General features: G+C 43.7%; 1 protein-coding gene across 3 annotated transcripts in view; it reads right to left on the reverse strand.

Moving 5' to 3' along the window:
- LOC148030745 (alpha/beta hydrolase domain-containing protein VTE7-like) overlaps positions 1–18144 on the reverse strand; it is a 43518-nt gene extending 25374 nt beyond the window's left edge. Inside the window, exons 1-8 of one of the 3 annotated variants that reach the window (XR_015691798.1) lie at positions 17595–18144; positions 14626–14723; positions 14450–14547; positions 14210–14259; positions 14025–14120; positions 13853–13942; positions 13397–13489; positions 8710–8805 (exon numbers count right to left, since the gene is read on the reverse strand). Coding sequence is in view for 2 of the 3 variants with exons in the window: in XM_087684254.1 (XP_087540380.1) it covers positions 8710–8805; positions 13397–13489; positions 13853–13942; positions 14025–14120; positions 14210–14259; positions 14450–14547; positions 14626–14723; positions 17595–17957 (984 nt within the window). In the remaining variant the exon portion in view is untranslated. The remainder of the gene's footprint in view (positions 1–8709; positions 8806–13396; positions 13490–13852; positions 13943–14024; positions 14121–14209; positions 14260–14449; positions 14548–14625; positions 14724–17594) is intronic. The other 2 variants (XM_087684254.1, XM_087684255.1) reach the window with 2 other exon arrangements.
- Between the last annotated feature and the right edge of the window lie 1804 nt (positions 18145–19948).

A 19948-nucleotide genomic window follows, 5' to 3' on the forward strand; every position in this document is an offset into this window, starting at 1 on the left:
TTAGTCGGATGGTCTAGTACAAGTTTTAATGCTAATGCTAAGCTGAAGTCTTGATGTTTGCCAAATGAGCAAAAAGACCTTTGCAATAGCACAAAGTGCCCTTTTATACTCATCCCTAAATCCACTAATGTCACTCATATTTTCCCCAATAGTTGTCTCCTCCAAAGGCTAATAGAGATCTCTTGAAACTATTTTCATGAGTATTTATCCTTCATTACAGACCATCCTCGCATGAAGAAGCTTTATCCTCAAAGCGTTGAGCATGAAGAAGATAAAAAAGTGTAGATCGCATAAAGAACTTGATCATGGAGGAAGACTGCTAAACAATGCAGTGAAGTGTCTATTGACCTGCCTATGTTAGTTATGTCAGTCTCTTATCTCTTGGTTGTGAGCTCCTGTCAAAGTCTAACAAAGACATAGAAGCTTTGGTAGTGTAGGTGTGTTTTCTTGGTTTGTTGGCTTCTTGTGTGCATTCCTAGGCTAATTACTACTTTCCACAGTTTGCCCACACCTACCAGACATTGTCATTGTTATTTGGAATTTTTCTAGAGTCACCCCTATTTTTCTGGCATTTTTCCCTTCATTGACCAACATTAAATGCTGGTCAGCCAGCATTTATGGCCCCTATAGGAGCAGGTAGCCAGTTCTTTGGTGATTTGGCTATTTATAGCCAATCCCCCCACTTGGCAAACACACACACTCTTCAGTCTTCAATCTTCCTTTGCATGTGCACATTCCAACACTCCAACTGTCCATGCTTGGTGCTACCATCATCATCAGCCTGATCTAGTGCCCTCGCTAATGCTTTGGGCTGTGTGCAAGCATAACTTGGTGGCTACACCTTCACAACTTGTGGGCAACTTGTCTAGCATAGAGATGGGGATAGTGTCCTCTCTCAAGGCCCAAGATCAAACATACATGCACATTCTCACTAGCATGATATGGAGCTAGTGGATTCTCTCTTGAGGTCAATTTTCAAGCACCATCAGCTTTAACTTTGACTATTGTTCTTCCTTATATGGTACCAATAGCAAGTGATGCCATCTTCAGCCTAGTTTTTTTTCTGTGTGTGCAAATTCTTCTCTCTACTTCCCCTTCTCTTGTGTAAGCATGAGAATCCAGTGCCCCAGCACTCTCTACTGTTAGTTTTATGCATGTCATGGGTATCAGCACTGTATTTAGTGTGCATTTTATTAGGCTTTTGTAGGCAACTAGGCAGCTGCATTTATGGGAAACTTGCTGATTATTGAGTGATTTGTCCTCTCAAGTCTCTCACATTGTCGCCTAAATATAGGTTTCCTCACCTCATTGGCAGCATAGTTTGTTTGTTTGTTTTTTTTTTTTTTTTTTTTTTTGCAAGTAAAGTATGGCTAATTATATTACTTCAAAAAACCTTGAATACAAAGAAGTGCTCTTGCTCAATAGACTAGCTAGAGCTGATACAGAGTCACAGAAATATCAAATATATAGGCCTCTCAAGGCGGTCTAGGGGGGGATGGAAGCAAGAAGCCATGGAGGGGGGGTGTATCGCCATTTGGGGCTGCCTGCCTGCATCATGAAAAACAAGTCCTGACAGCCCCAAGTGCATATGAAGTGAAGACGGAGCTCCTGACGAGCTCGAGACTCGCCCTGCACCTGGTCCCATTGGCCGCGAAGGGAGTGGATGATGGAGGTCCAGAGCTCTGCCAAAGTCACCTGTATAGAAAGTCTCTCTCCTTCAAAAACCTCCTGACACTGCGTCTTCCAGATATGCCATCCAATGAGACTCCCTACAATCTCCCACACCTCAAAGCGGTCTGTTGTGGGCTCCTGTGCCTGGTGGATGGGTAGAGCCTCCAAGCCAGCTATTGCGCACGACCCAGCCTCAATAAGGAAGATCGTGTCCTACATTCCAACCTCATACAGAAGGTGGTGACCCTGGCTGACTGCCTACCACTAGAAAGCTCCCCATGAGATACATCCAAGGCAAGGTGCTATACGGCAGAGGATGTGGCATGCTCCTCTCAACACTAGGTACGCCGCCTCACACGACCAGAGACAGTGCTTTGGAGTTCCCAAAAGTTGTTGTGTGCAGTGTTTACATCCTCCATCCTTATGCATCTGGGCTAACTCCCTACCACCAAGCCTCCATGTGCCACCAGCCATATGAAATACAATACTCTCCTTGGCCTCAACTGTCCCATAGGCGGCGCTAGAAAGTCCGTCGAAAAGCATTCGTAATGTTGTGCTCCGCCCAGTACCTGCTACGCGATAGCGCCCAGTCCATGTCCTCCTGCATCAGCATGCGTCTACCAATCCTGGCTGTGTACTCCAAAAACCTCAATGGCTTCTTGGCGACTGCAGTGGCCGGCCATAGCCACTCTCTTGGATCCCACTCCAACTCATCAAGTGGTTTGCCAACCCAAATCCAGAGGCATCACTCTCGAAGCTCCTCCAAGAAAACATAGGGGTCTAGTCGCCATGTCTTCCCCTGAAGACCCACCACCCGAATCCTCCTCCACGAAAGGACAGCTATCCCCTCATCTTGGTGCCCTCTGTCAAGGGCCAGACGCCCCCCCTCCTAAACGGTGAAGAAAGTCCCATGCGGGGCGCCGCCCACTCTACCTGCCACCTGTAGAAGGGTACTTGTTAGTGAAAACTTAGCGGCCCATACCTCCCTGAGCTCTATCGACTCTTGTATCAAGGGCCAAGCCACTCCTAAGGTATTGTTGCGTCAATCTCCCTTCTCCTCAACTCAACTCCTCTCTGGCAACCTGATGCCCACTACAACACCTCCTCGTCCACCAACCTGTACACCTCCCGCTAGGTCCTAATGGTGCGAGTCGGGCCGGCCTCTCAACCAACCCATTGGATGTAGGGGAGCTTGCCGATCTGTACCCCCTCCTGATCTTTGGCTTGGGGGTTCCAGATCACCGGCTGATGGTCTATCTTCTCCTGGCAACCTGGAGGGCTCTGAATTAGGGCCTTATGGAGGCCCTACCACACACAAAGTAAGCTACGTAGGAAGGGGGATCTGGGAGGCATGTTCTGGGCCGTCGTGAAGATCCATCTCAAGGACGGTCTCCAATCCCGGCCAAGCCTCGGTCTACACTCCTGCTGGAGACCCTCCTGTAGTAGGACCTTCCAGGTCTGCTCTCTTGGTGTGAGACCGTGGACTACAAGCTTGCCCAAAAGGGCCATACTCTGATACTTTGGGTCAATGATCCCAAGCCCTCCCTCTGACCGATGCCGGACGATGGTCGCCGATGCCACCTTGGTCCAAGAGTCCCTGGAATTGTCTAACCTAGCCCAAAGGAAATTCCGCACTAGGCGATGAAGCTGAGCAACACAGGACGAGGAGAAGCACCAACATGAGGCGATGCACCAAGCCGTCGCTATGAGGACCTAGTTCCAGGGCTCAACCCACTAGGGAGAGACGAGCAATACTCCAATAGGTCAACTTCCTCCGAATAGAGTCGAGGACTGGGAGAAACTGCTAGGAGGGGGTAATGTCAAGTCCCACCTGGAACCCTAGGTAGCGTACGGTCTTCCCTCTACACACCCATCTAAATCCCAAGTGGATGCCCCACTCCGTACTAGATTCTGGGTCTATAAGGAAACCAACCCACTTCCGCCAGTTGATTTTCGCTCCTACTACAGTACAGAACACCTTGAGAGCTAGTCTCACTCTCTCCAGCATCAACTCATCATTCTCTATGTAAAGTGTTGTATCATCTACATACTCTGAGTCTAACAGCTCCCTCTCCTCTCTCACTAGAAGTCAGAGGCCACATAATGCACTCACTCATGATCTCAAGAGGTGAGATATCGCCTCTGCAAAGAGTAAGAATAGATACGGGGCCGATGGGCAGCCTTGCCGTACAGATCTCTCCAGCCGAAACTCCTCCCCTCACCTACCACCTATGAGAATCCTACTGGTAGCCGATCTATAGAGTGCAAAGACCCCATGGATCCATGCTTGGCGAAAGCCCAACCTCTCCATAGTTCCCTCCAAGAATTCCCAGTCCACCCTGTCATAGGCTTTCTCAAAATCCAAGAGTAATATAGCCAATCCCTAACCATTGTGTTGGGCCCACTATGTCGCCTCAAAGAAGGTAAAGACATTGTCTAGGATGCTCCTATCCTTGATAAAGCCTATCTGTGTGTCATGAATGATGTCTGGGAGCACGGGGACAGAGTCGCCTACCAATCATCTATGCCAGTGCCTTATAGGCAACTGGCAACAAGGTGATCGGTCTCCACTAGGATAGCTCCAACCGGTCTCCCCCTTTGGGGAGGAGACTGATAAGACCTGCCGATAAACTCCCTGGCATCCGACCTAAACTGAAAATCTCCTAGAAAGCCAGCAGTAAGGGGTCCTTCACTACCTCCAGAAAGGTGGTGAAGAAGGCCTTAGAGAGGTCATCCTCTCCCGGGCATTTCTGCCAGTCCTATATGTGGAAAGCCTCCTCTAATTCCTTCTCTGTGCAGGGGGCTAGGAGGGAGCGTCCCATCTCTCTGACGAGGGACGGGATGTGATCCCAGACCTGCTGTCTGCAATGCTGTCCTCTGGCTGAGGATGTCTCCTGCTCTAAAAGGCGTATGTAGTAGCCGGTGGCAATCTCCATCACCTCATCTGGGCTAGAGCGAATCCTCCCATACTGATCCCGAAGGCTGTGTATCTGCTCTCCTGAGGTGTGGGGCTTGTGTGCTTGAAAGAACTCCCTGCACATTGTGTCCCCCTTCAGTGCCCAGGACCGAGCAGTGATTGGACAGAGTGGTGCCAACCAACTGCCCTATCTGGCCTCTGCAAGAGCATCCCCACTCTCCCACATAGAACCTATGCAACCGCTTTAGCAAAACTCCACCTAGCTACATGTATCCCCACGAGAATTCTAACGATCTTTCTCTCCTATGGAAAGCTGGGTCTTTCCAAGCATTGCGAGCTCCTACTGCCAGTAGGAAGACCTCCCATGCCTCCTACTTCTCCCCAACCATGCCCTATAGTTTCTGCCTCTACCCTGATGGTCCTTTAAGGCCTCGAGGTTGTTGAAGTCTCCTCTAACAATCCAAGAGTCCACCTCTGGGAGTCCTCCTGTAATCTCCACCCAGAACCTATGTGCCCTGATCTCAGTGGGGGCATAGACATTGAGGACTCCGAGACAAAAGTCCCCAATATCCAACCTGACTCATAGAACCCTCCTTGCCACAATCGCTCCATGATCCCATATGCAGGCGGTAAGGCTCGGGCCAACAGAGGTGCATACACCTCCACTCTTGCCGTGGGTACCAATGGCGTACTCCCAGTAGATGTGTGACCTACCTGGGAGAACCTTCCCTACCCGATGGGCTTGGGCGGGGGTGAGCTTGTGCTCCTGCAGAAGTAGGATGTCTATCCGTCCTGCAAGGGCCGGCTGCAACTCCTATCGAACAATCAACTCCCTAGAACCACGTGCCCCATTGTACTGGAGACTATTCACATTCCAAGATGCAAGGCAGGGAAACCTGTGACTGACCAAACAGGCTTCTATTCGATGTGGAAGCTGCTAATGAGGAGGAAGAACTATGGGACATGCAAGTAAGCTTTGCCACAGGCCTGGACGACGAACTCCCCCCATGGTGGACCATAGGGGTGATAGATGCTCCAGGTAGTACTACCAATGCATCTATCAACCATGTTGAGAGTTGTGACTCTATACACTGGTAGAAACGGGCTGCCTATGCCAGGGGCCACTCGATCACATCCATTAGAGCTCTCTACTGTGGAGGGGCTCGAAAGATAATGCTCAAGTGTGGGACCTCGACACCAACCCACCAGTTAATATCCATCATGCAACCTGGCCACTGCTGTGCAAACAGTGCTAGTCCTTTTTCTCCCATCCACTAGGAGATGTGATCCGCCACCCGACTCTTCACCTCCTCCTCTATCTATGTCGTCGTCCAATCCCCTGAGTGAGAGGACTAAAGGAAAAAGGGGTAGTTTGGTCCATCCAGTGGTGCTAGTAGATGGACTTGCCCCTCCTTGACTTACGAACCACGAAAATCCCACCTCCAAAGGTAGTGGGAACTCTCCGTGCTCCGCAAATCTCAGGTAGGACCATGGGCCACTGCAGAAGAACTCCTATGGTAATAGTTGCGCCTATCTCGGGAAAGTGTAACGGGCGGCAAGGGAAAATGAGCTTGTGGCTGTGTGGGGAGGGCAAGATTGCTGGTGCGAGGAGGATGTAAGCATGTGTGGCTCATCACCTCCTGTGGGAGAAGCGGGGGTGGGTTTGGGGGGGGGGATCAACTGTACCGGGTGCGGATCAAGGGGGGTTCTTGGCAGGGGAGGTGGTGGGGGGGAAAGAAGATCGAGGGATGGTGGGGTGGTCAGAGGCACGTGGCGGGTGGGGGGGGGGGGGGAGGGGGAATCTCAAGTGAGGTAGTTTGTGGCATAGGTGGTGGATGTGGGGGAATGCGGTCCTCTGCCAAGTGGGGCGGGCAGGGGGGGGTTGCGGAGTGCTCTACCGGGGGGGCGTCGCTTACCCTCCTACTCCCTGCTACCAAGGCTGTGTCTAAGGAGCTGGCTGCGGCTCCCCCTGTTGTCTCCCTCTTTGTCGTCTCTGGACCTCTTTGTCAGGCATAGGCAGGGGGGTGTTCGCAACACAACGGCAGGCATGCTACGGGCTACGGACAGGAGCCAGCAAGGGCAAAGAGCGGGGCAAGGTCAGGCGCAGGCAGGAACGGCGGGGCTTGGCGCGAGAGAAACGGCAAGGGCGGGGGCAGCAGATGCGACGCGACAGGTAGGGAGCTGTCAGATCGACGAAGGTTATTGGCACCATAGTTGCACTAGCACCATATACAAAAGGCTTCATACTATACCATACTATAGTTACTATACCATATGTATTAGTACCATGAGGTACCAACTTAATTGAGATTCAAACAACTTCTCTATCTTTTATTGTCAAAAATTTTTAGGTTTTAAGTAGCTTTTAGGAGAGAATATCGTATTGTACTTTAGAACCATGCTCATTGCATCATCTTGCATTTGGAGAGAGGGAAACTAAAGGCACTTCTGCTCACTTTGTGTGCTGGTTACCTTGGTGGTATTGTATCTTTGTTCTCGTGCTTTCATCTATGGGACTCCATTGCCTATTCATGATTCATTCTTGAGTTCTCTATTCATTGTATCTGTGTTTGTGCTTTGTGTTTCTTGCTCCCCTTCCATTGTGCACTCTCACATCGTATCAGATGACCAGCTCACTAGCTATTGGTGCTTCATTTGCTGTGTATGACCGTCTGCAGGTTTGAAACTGCTGTGTTTTCTCTGGTGTGGATCTGTTGAAACCTTGCGTTTGATCTCCTAGCCATCTGTCATCTCTATCAGGGGGCCTGTCAACTGCCCAGAGAGGCAGAGCGGGAGAAGAAGACCAAGAGTGAGACCAAGCAGGCGAGTGTAGCAACTGTAAGGCAAAGTGATATGCATGGGAACACAAGGAGCTCAAGGCTGGCAGTAGAGTATTCATTTGTTTCTACTATCTCACATGAATGAGATATTATGCACATGAATATATGTGTAGAATGTATGTATTCTTATAGAATCAAGAAAGAAAAAGCAGCAAGTGAATTGTACTTTATTTTTTCCATTGTGAATAATTCTAATTATTGTTAATTCTTTTTTGTATATCATAGGCCGGTAGGGCCCTGTTCCCCAATGTTACCCATTCCTTGCCCTATACTGATCAGGGACCCCCTCAATGAGGACAAGCCAGCATTCACCATGCAACGAAGGCTGGATTTTGATGTACAGGAAAGCATGTGGGGAGTAAAACTGCTACAATTCTGTCTTCTAACCAATCTGGAAGGCTTGGTCAACACATATCAGAGCACTCAAGAATTGATAGCCAAATATGGTTTGGCTGACTATGTCCGGGTTGTGGTTAAAAACGTTCACTTTATGCCATGTTCAGATCTCATAAAAAACTACATTCCAAACACCAAATCTAGCAAAATTCTCCAATGTTGAAAAACAAAGTGAGCGGTTTGTGGAGAGGATAGTAAATTTTGAGCTTAGTCCACAATTGATAGAAGAAACTCTTGGAATAAAAGCTAAAATAAGCAAATACAATAGGACATAGAAAACATCGCAGGTGGCACAAAGGTGGGGCTGACATGGTCATAAACAGTGAAGGACTACTACGATTCCGGCTTCTGATCAATCTGAAAGGCTTGGTCAACACACATTACAGCACTCAAAAATGGATAGCCAAATGTGGCTTGGCTGACTATGTTTGGGCTGTGGATAACAACATTTACTTTACGGCATGTTCAGCTCTCACCAGAAACTACCATCCAGACACCAAATCTAGCAAATCCTCCTATGCTGTAAAACAAGGTGACCGGTTTGTGGAGAGAACAATAAATTTTGAACTTAGAACACAAAAAACATCGCAGGTGGCACAAAGCTGGGGACAACATGGTCATAAACAGTGAAAGCATGCTATGAAAGGTCATTACAGATGAAGAGCTTCAAGTCACAACACAGGTGTTCCTTGTACATGGTAAGCTAGCCTTATTACATAGCCTTATGTTAAAAACTCTCACTAGAAGGAATTTACCGCTGAGAATATATTGTTACCATACTGATTAATTAAACATGAATTATAAACCCAAGCTGAGAAGATTATCATGCATACTCAACACTGCCCTTGGTTACAACCACTAACTAGCCACCAAAAGTAATGTTACCTCTGTTACACAGGAGGCAATGTTGTAACCCCCACTTAACATAAAATCAACTGAAGATTCTGCCCAACCAGGCATGCAACAATGTAGTCTTCCCACCTGCAGCACATCATGAATAGTAGGACAATGATCAGTGTGTCTATCCAAATTCAAGTAGTTGCAACAATTGCTTGATTAAAAACACTAATGCAAGGAATAAAAGCACCCTAACGAAAGGGACACATAAATCAGTTATAGTCTCCTGGTTATAATAGATAAAGCAGTGAGACAAGTTTGAAGAGGCATAGCTAATTTATTTAGTATTTGGTAATTTGTCACCTTTGTTTTATCTCCTTGGTCAAAAAGGCTCAATAAATAGTTATTTTCTTGCTTAAGCATAATTGCATTCTTTTCTGCTTCATGAGGATGTTTAAAAAATTTGCAGAGAAGTAATAAACTCCAATGGGCATGTCATCATTACAGTTCCAAGTGGAGCCTCTCAAATGTCTTCAGTAATTAAAGTTTACAGTAACAGCTAGTGTGGTGGGAGGTATCTTCTACAAAGTTCATATTAGAAAAAGGATGCAGTAATTGCATTTACCTGTTTCCTAATACAGTCCATTGCATCTGGCTCACCAACAAAATCTAGAAAATGATAAGTTTTGGGTGTATTGACATTTCTATGAACATGTGCACATTTACTGGAAGTTTGATTATTTAACACTAAACATGTCCATGATGTCTACTGAAATGAACTGCCTTGGGATTGTCCTACAGTGTTGGAGATTATAACAAAAGAGAGAAAAAAGAAAGCCAGTTTGATGTCTAGTGAAGGCCAAATGATGTATACCCAAAGAGAAATACAAAAATATCCTTCATGATACAACTCATTCAAAGGCCAAATATGCAAATCAGTAATGCCATCTATGTGTACAACAGCTGTTGACTTGCGTGCCATTGTCAAAGATTGAGGACAGGACTATGATGGAGAGATCTCTGACATCTCTGCTAAAATGAATCTCCTCAGAATTGTTCGATACCAATCATGGGAAAAATCAGCCTGAACCTTCAAAGCCCTTGGATGTTGTCCCGTTTTGGATGAAGCCTGATGCTGGTGATGAAACTTATGCTGGCGGGGGCAAAGCCATACTGAGATTTGTGACTGTCCATTGTCTCCTAACCTGAGCAGCAACCGCTACTGCTTGTTGTTACAAGTTATGGGTCAAAGACTAAGACAACCTTGAGACATTTTGGCAAATTCAGTTAAAATGTGGCACTGACACTAACTCTGTCTGTAAACCCTAACCTTAATGTATTAAGTTATAACCCTCATTTCTCAGGATGTTAGGTTGAGAGACTAAATGTGCAAGTGCATAAGGAACAGTGTGAAAGACATGAGTGAAAGTAGGGATCTTACCATGCAAACTATTGTGAGGGACTATACTACGTGAAGGCACGTGCTACGAGATTGTATTACACAGGAATGAATATTTTTGCAGGAGTGTGTAATGTATCTGCCAAGACCCTCGTAAGTTCTTCTAAAGAGCTGTATGGGCCATATTCAATAGTCCCCCATCAATTAGACTGCTCGTCTCATGTACAATGACATCTCTGGAATCTAAGATACCAAGACTGGAACGGGGATGGTGTGCCTCTCATGTGTCCACAAGCCATAGAGAGCGTCAGGTATGCATTGTCTGTTAATACTGAATTGGCATGGTAAAACTCTGTGCATCCCATATCAAGGGTAGTGTTCCCATCAAGTAATCCACTATAGTAGCACATGTGAGAGCATCTCGCTTATGCCAAGGAGACAAACCATTACAAATGACTAATCCATGGGCAATCCCAAAGGCAAGTAAATGTGTCTCACACTCTATCACTTCCCTTTTATCTAAGGCTGACCTCTGCATCCCAGTGTCCTCAACTACACACTCACGATACATGGGTTTGTCTATATCATACAAAGTGGTTTGCTCCTGTCCTATGCATGTACTAAGATCTCTGACCAAGAGTATATCTCCCATATTAGCAGACTTCAAAATTTCCTCATATAAGGACATGTAGGGTGTGCCAGTAAAAGAAACATCACACTACGATCAAAATACGTATGTATGTGTGTGTGTGTGTCTGTTTTTATGTTTGTGAACATGTATATGTGTATGTATTAACATAATATGTAGAGAGATCTAGTTTTGCCCACTTTGATCCACATGTACCATGCATCTACATCTCTATATACCGCTTAAATCATGTCGTGGAGATTCTTTCTGTACATTCCCATCCCCCACCCTCTCCTCCAGTGGTTTCCTCGTACCCCCCATCCCTTTCAGAGGGGGACGATCTCGGTGATGTGGCTGTGGATTTCTTGGCCCCTACTGTTTTAGAGGGGGCTTCCCAGGATCACGAGGAGTTTCTTCATCGGAAATCTTTATCGACGGACTTCATCGACCTTGGCATTCCTCTTGCCACCCCAGGATCCATTTCTCCCTTGGCCTTCCGCCACATCCAAGTTCTGAGAGAGGGTGTTAACAGTCATGTTTATCATGCCTTGTCATCTCCTGCCTCTGAGCCTCAGTCTGACTCAGACGAGGACTTTAGGAGCTCTGACTTGTCTATCACTCGTTTGGTCTAGAGCACTCAGTTTATCGCATTTCAGTGCATTTTCTCCTCCAATCGGGATTTTATGTGCATTTTCCGGGGCAGTTTCTGCATTCTTCAGCCTGCCTTACCTACCGGACATTGTCCACCCTTTCCGGGATTTTTCTGAGCATTCCAGGCATTTTACCATCATTAAATGCTGGTCGGATCAGCATTAAATGCTGGTCGGACATATTTATGGCCTCAAATTTCAGATCGGCCAGTTTTTGGGTTTTTTGGCTATTTATAGCCATTTCCCACTTGGCAGACAGTTGTATTATCATCTTCCCTCCTTCTTTGGCAGGTGCACACTCCGACTCTGTCATCTTCCTCCGTCTTCGGTGCTGCCGTCATCATCAGCTTGATCTGGTGCCCTCACTAACGCTTCGGGCTGCGTGCAGGGACTGATCAGTCCATTTCAGTGTATTCAGCATTCATTTCAGTTAGTGCAGATTTTCTTCCTTGATTTTCTGCTTTCTCTCTCTCTCCCTCTGTGTTCGTGTTTCTTCTTCCGTTGCGCACTCTCACACTTGCTTCACCCCAATATTGTTGGTAACTTTGTCTGACAGCCCTTTTGGTGCACGCATTCTTCCTGTCACTGATTTATATAAAGCATATATGTCCCACTGTACACTGTATATCATTCATAGTCCAATACCTTGTAGTCTCCTCATATGCCTGTGGCTCATGGTACAGTGTCAAAGGCTTTGGAATATTCTACAAAACAACAGTAAATCCTCTTTCCATGCACTCATCCCTCCTCTATCATAGCTCAAGTGTAAATATGTGGTCTAGTATGGAAAACATTTTTGTCAAACCAGCCAGTTCTCAGCTCTACGCCAATCTCTCTCCACCCACTAACTGAGAACTAGTGAATCATGTATGGCTCAGGTGATGCAATCGGGGTTGATGATCATCTCTACTGAATCTCTTTTAGGCTCTCTTGCTGTCCTGACCCAAGAATAGCTGGTATATCTTCAAGCTTAGCTTAGTAGCTGCACTTCTTCCCCCACTCTAGGCTTCGAAAGAGTCTTTGCTTGGCTATGTATACATGTGCCCTAGTAAGATCTCCTATTCGACTCTAGCTCTAGTCTCATGACATGCTTCATCATACTGATTGTTCTGGGCGGCTACGTTTCCTGAAAGTTTGCAATGGGAACCTCTGCTATGTGAAAATGCATATCTGCATAATCATTTAGTATATCTGCCAGGATTGACGTCAGCTCATCCAAGAGGTGATGCGGGTCCATGTCCCATAAACCTTCCCATATTGCATTATTGTACACTCTAGTTGTCTCGCGTGCAAAATGATATCTTATCTGTCGTGCTGCATGTAAGGTTAAAATCTGTCACTCCCTAGGAAAGCATGAGGAAATCCACAAAGCTAGAGGACAATATCAATAGTGTGGTCAAACTAGAAAAGCATGAATAGATCTACAAAGTTGGAGGAAAATCTCAATAGTGCAGCCAAACTAGGAAAGTACCTCATGCAATCAAACTAGGAATGCACCTCTTAATTCAGTGGTGTATCAAGAAAAGGGGATGAGGTATGTACTGAAGCTACTCTCGCTAGGATCGTACTCCTCCCAAATCCATACACCAAGAGGGAGGCATGACCAAGACAAACCTGTTTGTGCCTAGAATAGGCAATAATTCAATACAAAGGTCAAAAAATTGAACACAAAGCTAGCAAAGGTGACAACTTACTGTCACACACAATCACTAAAAATCTTTTGTGTTTCTCTAACCTCTAGATAATCTGGGATGTCTTGTAAAATGTTAGATAATCTCCTGCATGTAGTTGTACTTGGATACAGAAAACACAAAAAGGTAGAGATTAGATAGTAGTTTTATTGAATCATAGCCTGAACTAATCCTTCAAATGCCATAAAGTACAATTATTCTTAGTAATATCCCTCCACTGAATCTACATATTATTTCTTGACACTCGTGTGATACTATGCAAGATCCCTAACAAAGAAGCCATTTTAAAACAATATCTTGATAAACCTGCTACTTGAATCTTGCTGCATATAATTCCTTCCTCATAAGTAAAAGCCGATTATCATACATTTAGATGATCAATCACTGCATTCCATTGTATTCTATGATGAATAAGAAAATAAGCGTAAGTCCGCAATAGCACACTCTTCAACAAAAGCACCTGCAACAGAATGCCATACATTAATATCTCAGGTAGAGTACTTTGTCAACAGTAAATAAGAATTAAAATGATTTTCTCTAGCACTCATATAACACTCTGTACATGTTCATGAATGTTTCTAAAGAATCACTGTTCATAAAACACCATTTTTGATAGCAGTTACAACAAACACCTTCCATTTTAACAAACCATTTTTCTCAACATTTGGATTCCAAACCTTCTAGAAATTCTGAGAACTTTTTTACATTAGACCTTCGTTTTTAAGAAAAACTGCATTGAATGCCATTATTTCATTAGTACATGCAAGACAACCAACATTTTGATTGGTGTTTGAAGATATCAGCACATTTTAGACATGCTTACCCCAGCGTAAGCAAGAAGTTTAGGCAACACTGCCAATCTTCCAGTGCCCTCAGCATAACCTTGTGCATTGATAAGGATCAGTTTTGATACCTAAAGACATGTTAGAAAATTACTACCAATGACAAACCTCTATGAGAGGGAAGAACACACAATTCTCAAACTTTTAACTCACAGCTTCTGGATGAGCAAGACAAAAATCTATTGCCATAGCTCCTCCAAGACTGGGGCCCACCAGAATTACAGGTTTTCGTATGTAAGATAGCCAAAACTAAATGCAGAAGAATGTACCCTTTAGTAATTGGCAGTCCACTGTACGCTTAAAATCCTCATCCTATTAATGATTCATGAGAATATTACCTGATACAAATGCTCCCTTTTTTCAGCAACACCAGCAGATTTCAGTCCCTCTGTCAATAAGCGTCTCTTGTCAGAACAACATTCAAGATAAATCAGGTGCCTCAAGTTGATGCATCAGTTCCACTTGTAACCCTATGGTCCTTTACATAAAATCCTGTTATATAAATAGTTCTCATACTTTGTTCAAATATATTAGCACTGGTACTTTGTTTGGGTATTTTACAGCTAAAGTTGCTTTACCAGAACATGAGAATCCCCATCCAAGTATGTCAACGGCCCAACATTCCAAATTGTGTCTTTCAAGTTGGGGGTATGTCTTGCTCCACTCAAGACAAGAGCTTCAAAGAAAATGCAGTAGTGTCAACCTCTAGCATATTATGTAGTTCAAGTCATCTAAGAGATCATTTAAATTTTACCTATCAAACCCATGCAGTAGAAGCACAGGGAGTTGATCCTTTCTGAACTTTTTAGGCTTTACACAGCTTGTCATGATTGGCTTCTCCAAAAAACTTGTCTAATAAAACAGACCAAAATTTACAGAAGGTTATTGACAGATCTACAACTGTCTATAGAAAAATTGAACCTGTAGACATGAAACAAAACTCTAAGAAAAGCTTAGACCCAACAATTACTCCTTTTTCAAGGCTCTGCTTCCTTTTCTGTTAACAATAGGATGACGTACTGAAGTACCAGCTTTTCTTCAATTATGTTAAAAATGTGCATGTACATAATTTGATGATATTTCAGTTATTGCAAGAATAAGAAGGAATATTGGAGACATATCGCTAAAAAATTTTGGAATTACAGAAGCATAAACTGTCCATCCTGAAAAGTATGCAAATTGAAAGCATTCAATACTTTGGATATATTGTTTTTGAAATTCCATTTCATAGATCCTGAACTTGTAAATGTTATGGTGATATGGCTTCATTTGACATGTGTACATGATGTACAAAGCTTCATATGTCTTCTTGCATGAGATTCATGAAGAGAGCTGCCAGGATTGCAGCTCCACCACATGGTCTACAGAAGACAGGTTTTACATTCAAATGGGCTGACAAGGAGATCAAAGCTTCCCAAGGATGGAAGTACACTGCCAGGCTTGATTATTCAAGTTCTCTAAAACCATCTAAATCTCAGTGTGATGCTAGCAATGCTGCCTGTAAACAAATATAGAACTTTAAGAGTTAGGCACCAATCAGTCTACCCTAAAATGACCAAATGGACAGGCACAAACTGGCCCAAGTCCAGCAAAACCCCAAAAAAGGCTAAAATAGTGGAGCCCTGCTGTCTGCCATTTGGTTTAGTGCTAGGGCTCTCAAGTTCCCTCTCAATCCTGTGAGGCTTAAACACCTAACCATTCCAAGTCTCAAAGAATCAAAGGCAATAGAAGAGCCTTTATCATTAGATCCACCACATTGCCCTGGGCAAAGATTAGACTATCTCGAACTCCATGCTGAGGATCCTAACCTATATTACAAAATGTTATTGGATCTCTATGTGCTTTGTGCAAGCATTGAGCACCAGATCAAATTCGCAATAGCCAAGAAGATTTCATTGTTGCACTCAATGATGAACGAGTGTGACTCTAGAAAGCCAGTGTATCCAAGCAATCTTTCAGCCACACAACTGGCCCTGATGTTCTCCTATGCTAAAGAAAGAGCAACGATGTGTTGCTTCTTGCTACTCCATAAGATAACTGCAGATTCAAGAGTAAAACGCAATCCTGAAGTAGGTCCACAAGTCAAGGTCCCATTCAACTCTGAGAACCTAGAAGGCCTGCAAGACAGCAGGAAATTCAAGAAGCCACAACTGTAGCATGTATCAATGAAATAGAACAGAGGTGGAGGCTAACTCACCACCCAACCATGATCATCATTGGGAAGCCACGAGCTACAGGGTGTCAAGCTCTCAAATGCACCTCAGCCGATGTTGTAAGTAAATTCATTCATTTCACAGGTCATTTCATGGGGTATTTTGGTCGCTTATTGGCATCCATTCTTTTATATATGGCATGGTATTGAAGTCCTTCCATAGGCACCTTTTATTTTGATGATTATCTTGTAAGTTTTATGCAGCTTCACTTTCCCTGATCACTTTGGTCCCCTTTCAACTTAAGCTAGTCGGTTTCATGCTCTAATACATGGAAGTTGCCAGACTCCCTGAACCTGCAACATTGGTTAAAACCCGCATATATTCGAGAGTGAACAGAACACATCTTACATGCCAAAAATCAATACCCCACGAATGCATGTGATTTGATGTGCAAGAACTGGGTTCCATATCAACATGGGATTTTTGGAAAAACTTACTTGTCATTTGATGTCTGAGAACTGGGTTCTGTTCCAAGGGTACCATTATTCGCCTCTACGGATACAAAACACAAAATGACAAAACAATAACTCTCAAGGAAAGGCTACACCGGTGGCCTGTGTAGCAATTGAGTTACACAGTTGGCTGCAACAGCCCAATGATTGTCAATGCTAGCATTGACTGCCCTGCTTTCTGAGTTTTGAGGAAAGGTTTCTTATGCGCAACGTGCTGCTTGACAAACTCAGTCTAAAGCGATTCAGTAAAATGGCACATATTCTTCCATGCTCAATATGCCTGATGATGTAGATCGATAACGGTTGCCATAGCCGATCCCAAATGCATGCAACAACGTGCATCTGTGCATATCATCCAACTACACTCATGGTCTGGCTTTATTGTCCCATGATCCAAACTGCAATACACTAGTCATCATAGCAACTTTGCTAGGTTCAATTGTTCATGAGTATACAGAAAGATGAGTTCAACTTATGATCCTTCATAGTAGTGGCTCTAAATAATATATTCACTCTAGTCTTCAGTGCCCATTTCTTAACAGTGTTATTTAATGAAAATGTCTACAACTATTGAAGCACAAAAGAGCTCTCTTTTGTGAGTCTAAAACCAGTTGAATTTGATAATGATCCGCACAATTTTGAGCAGCATTATATCAAGTTCCCTAATGAAGCTGCAGGTCTACTGAAAAAATATAGCATATAGCTCTTCTAAAACTATCAACCAGTTGGAGAATGTGCACAACTGCAAGAATGCAGCTCAAACTGCTTATTGGCCGTAAATAAAGATCCTGTACATGAATTCACGAGGCATACGTACCCTTGTAAATTAGAGTGAATGAAGATAAGTACGGTACTATTGGTTTCCTTACTTCATGTGAAAGGAAGCGGATGGAGATACAATAGCTTGTTTGCAGTATCGTTATGTCGATCTAATTGTCATCTCCAAACGGACGAGTGTGCAGGCTAGCTAATTGTGGTTATAAATTGCTGCAATTTCCACTAGAATATGCGCCATATTACAGCAAAGGGGATTGATGAAGGTGTTGAGAAGGTCATACCTGTACAGGAAGTCTTTCGATCCGCAACGCCATGGCACGTGCAGCCGAGTCCCGCAGGTGCTTCACTTGTGGTGGAAGGAAGGAAGGGAAGACTACAATATTGTTGACGTCGCTGTGAATTTGATGGGATTGGGAAGTGTGACCATGAAGACCAGCTGGAGAATGATGATGATGAGGACGCTGTTTAAGCGCAAGTTTTTGGCGATCTCTGTCCTCTTCGACAGGCGAGGGCCGCGGCAAAGTGCAGCTGGTGGTGGCATGTAATAATGATAATTGGGGAGGAGGAGCTAGTAATTGAGAAGAGATCTCGGTGTGATCGATTCCGATAACACTGACTGCACCGACCCTTGTTGTCTGAACCATCTCTCTCTCTCTCTCTCTCTCTCTCTCAACGACTTATTGAAGAAGCTATATACAGTGTAGTGTAGATACCTTCTTCTTCTTCTTCTTCTTCTTCCTGCTCTGTCTGTCTCTGTGCGTCTTGTATGTGTCGATGTGGGTATGTGTGTGCGTGCATGTCTTGTATGTGATCATTCGATGTGTGTGCGTGCATGTGTTTGTTTAGATGATAGTAACGTGTGTCAATCAAAAGAAAAGGAACGACAGGGAGACCCCCGAGACGTCTGCATGGATGATGATGGATGAAAGCAGGTCGGTGCCTCGGAAGTACTTCTGAGCGCTGTCTTATCGAGTCCATTATCGTGAGGCAGCTTTTCTTTGTGAACGTCATGCTCTTATCACAAGCCGGGAGGGATGTGCTCAATGCTCATAAGAAAGCGAACGTCAAAATAAGTATGATCAGAGCGCCACGAACGTCAAAATAAGAATCGTGGCTTGGACGCAGGCATCGGGAAAGCTTCATCTGATCCGTGACTTTTATGGACGTACGGACGGACGGACGCTGAGTGAGTGAAACGTGCTCATTCCATCGCTACCAAGGTAGATCAACGTACCATCCTGTCGTAAATACTCGCTATCGACTCTTTTCTCTGAGAAGAGGGTCCAAACTTTAATGAAAGCTTAAAATTTGATTATTGATGTAATACTCATAAATTAATATGTAAGTATTACATAGTGAAAGGGTAATTACATCTAATACTCATAACGAACAAAACAAAATCTAATGCTTCTTAAAAGTATGATGTAATATGTTGATAATGATACAATTTTAAGTACAAAGCATATTCTGATACTCATTAAAAATATAATGCAATAGCTTGATAACAATATATGCTTAATGCGATGCAAATTTAAGTACTTTGCATAGACTATTAAATCCAAATAATTTAAATGATATTGTTGGAAGTCTTATGCATAGTGGATGCCTTGGTTTCAGGTTCCTCATGGCTTTCGAATGTAAGATGGAGTCAAGTCACTCATAGACTTCGAAATGCAAGATAACTCCATCTCCACCATTTTGGCGCAACTAAGTACAACCATTGCCATTGCAGTACGATAATTTGTGGAGGACGATAAAATGGAGAACAACATGGTTCGCTTTTATTTTTTTGATTCTTTTGACTTCCCCTTCTATCATTTTATGCCATATCTATGATCACAGGACTTGTCTGCTCCACTTCACACCTTGTTAGATGTGATAACAACATGGATCGTTATTGTCTTATTCTTCTCTTGTCCATCTTGAAAGATGTGGTGCATATGATCTACTACAAGGAATTAGGCACATATTCAGTCACATCAATGTGTTTCTTGAACTTTTTTTTAAAAAAATGAGCACGTCTATAATCATGCTTCGCAACCCATGAAAAGGCTCGCATCAAAAATCGTGTTTATTCCACCAAGAATAAGTGCGACCTTTCATGCATTTTAAAGCACTACAACTACAAAACCTATTTGCAAACCTTTTGGATAATATTGCATCTTAAGAAAAACATTTGAAATCTTCTCAAAGATTCCCTTTAAAAACTATCCTTTTTTCATATAATGATTCAAAATCACACTTTTTTTAGCCAATATTTTGAAAAAATGATATGAAAATGACTAAATATTTTAAATAATATCCAAATTGTCATCTTGAAAACTACATTCATTTTGAAAGAAGAATTAAAAGGGGATGATAAGAGAAGTACACTGATCTTATACATCGTGTGAAACTTATTATTGTTGAAAAAGAGAGCAAATGATGATGCCCAACAGAGGCTCTTGTATCCCACATACATAGTGAGGAGAGTGGAGAAAGATTAGAGATTATATAACGATGTACTTGGTTCACTTTTAAATGCAATGTCGTAGTACTTTTGTCCTTCAATCAAGTGTTTATGTCATTGTCTTACACACAAGATTGTGTTTAATATTAGTATACATTGATACTCAACTAGTGTCAGTTTGACACT

Source organism: Lygodium microphyllum, chromosome 9, assembly GCF_053477565.2.
Source record: "Lygodium microphyllum isolate KBCC chromosome 9, Lygodium_microphyllum_v1.1.10, whole genome shotgun sequence".
NCBI classification, from domain to species: Eukaryota; Viridiplantae; Streptophyta; class Polypodiopsida; order Schizaeales; family Lygodiaceae; genus Lygodium; species Lygodium microphyllum.